Consider the following 2,148-nt stretch of genomic DNA (forward strand, 5'->3'; position numbering starts at 1 on the left):
TTTAATATAGAATAGGATATATAAATAAACCCCTTTTTTTTTTTTTTTTAATAAATTATATTATATATATATATAAATATATATTATAATATAATAGATATATTTTAATATATTCCTTTTTAACAATAATTATTTTAAATTTATATCATTACTTTTGATATATATATATATATATATATATATATATATATATATATATGCCGTTATTTTTATTATAAATTTATACATATATATATATATAATATATTATTATTTATATATTTTTTTTCATTTGAATAATTTCTAAGAAAAGAAAAAAAAAAAAAAGATGGCTTCAATGGATCATAGTGCTCAAGATGAATTAGTAGATTATGAAGATGATGAGAATATATTAGATAGTAAAGATGCTAAAGGGAATTTAGGAAATAATATTTTAAATAATAATAATAAGGGTGGAGCTATGAGAGGTAGTTATGCAACTGTGCATACAGGAGGATTTAAAGATTTTTTTTTAAAACCAGAATTATTAAGAGCAATAAGTGAAAGTGGTTTTGAGCATCCTTCAGAGGTACAGCAAGAAACTATTCCCGCAGCAATTACAGGTAAATATATAAAATGTGGATATATATATAAAATGTGGATATATATATAAAATGTGGATATATATATAAAATGTGGATATCTATAAAATGTGGATATCTATAAAATGTGGATATATATACAATATGTTTATATGTACAATATATTTATATGTACAATATATTTATATGTACAATATATTTATATGTACAATATATTTATATGTACAATATGTTTATATATATGATTAATTTTGATATGCACACATTTATATTAGCATATTTAGACGAAGAATGTACCTTTTATTGAATATATGATGATCATTAAATTTTGTGTATATATTAAGGAATTATATATTTATAAGATATAATTTATATGTACATTTTTTATTATGACAAATCATTTGCATAATTTTATACCACCTTTACATATATATAAATTAATATATATATATATATATATATATATTTATTTATTTATTTATTTAATTATTTACTTATTTTTGTTTTATCCCTTTAGGAACTGATATCCTTTGTCAGGCCAAGAGTGGTATGGGAAAAACAGCCGTTTTTGTTTTATCCATTTTACAACAGCTTGATACGAATGAAAATCAAGATATGCAGGACACGAAAGAAATGAATAATGACAACAATAATAATGGAGACAATAAATTTGTTAGGTGTCTTGGTTTAGCACATACTCGAGAGTTGGCTTATCAAATAAAGAATGAATTCGATAGGTTTAGTAAATATTTAAAAAATGTAAGATGTGAAGTTGTATATGGAGGTATATCAATGAATAAGCATATAAAATTATTTAAAGAAGATAATATTCCACATATAATTATAGGGACACCAGGAAGAATATTAGCATTGATAAGAGAGAAGTATTTAATTACAGATAAAATTCAACATTTTGTTTTAGATGAATGTGATAAATGTTTAGAAAAATTAGATATGAGAAGTGATGTTCAGAAAATTTTTATATCAACACCTTTAAAAAAACAAGTTATGTTTTTTTCAGCAACTATGGCTAAAGAAATGAGAGATGTGTGTAAAAAGTTTTTACAAAATCCGGTGGAAATTTTTATTGATGATGAAGCAAAATTAAAATTACACGGATTATTACAACATTATGTTAAATTACAAGAAAAAGATAAAACAAGGAAACTTATCGAAATATTAGATGCTTTAGAATTCAACCAAGTTATTATCTTTGTTAAATCAGTTACAAGAGCTATCACATTAGATAAATTATTAACAGAATGTAATTTCCCATCCATAGCTATCCATGGAGGTCTTGAACAACAAGAAAGAATAGAAAGATATGATAAATTTAAAAAATTCGAAAATAGAATCTTAGTATCAACTGATTTATTCGGAAGAGGTATCGATATTGAAAGAGTTAATATTGTTATCAATTATGATATGCCAGAAAATTCAGACTCTTATTTACATAGAGTAGGACGTGCTGGAAGATTTGGTACCAAAGGTCTAGCCGTTACTTTTGTTTCTTCACAAGAAGATACTTTGGCATTGAATGAAGTCCAAACAAGATTTGAAGTTGCCATCTCAGAAATGCCAAATAAAA

At 23.1% G+C, this 2,148-nt stretch overlaps 1 protein-coding gene across 1 annotated transcript; it reads left to right on the forward strand.

Moving 5' to 3' along the window:
• Positions 1-307: 307 nt before the first annotated feature.
• PRSY57_0002500 (ATP-dependent RNA helicase UAP56) lies at positions 308-2,148 on the forward strand (the record flags this gene model as incomplete). Its single annotated transcript, XM_012905523.2, has 2 exons — positions 308-581; positions 1,078-2,148. Coding segments are annotated over 2 exons (1,345 nt in total), but the record flags the coding sequence as incomplete, so codon positions are not given.

The sequence above is a fragment of the Plasmodium reichenowi genome, assembly GCF_001601855.1.
Source record: "Plasmodium reichenowi strain SY57 chromosome Unknown, whole genome shotgun sequence".
NCBI classification, from domain to species: domain Eukaryota; phylum Apicomplexa; class Aconoidasida; order Haemosporida; family Plasmodiidae; genus Plasmodium; species Plasmodium reichenowi.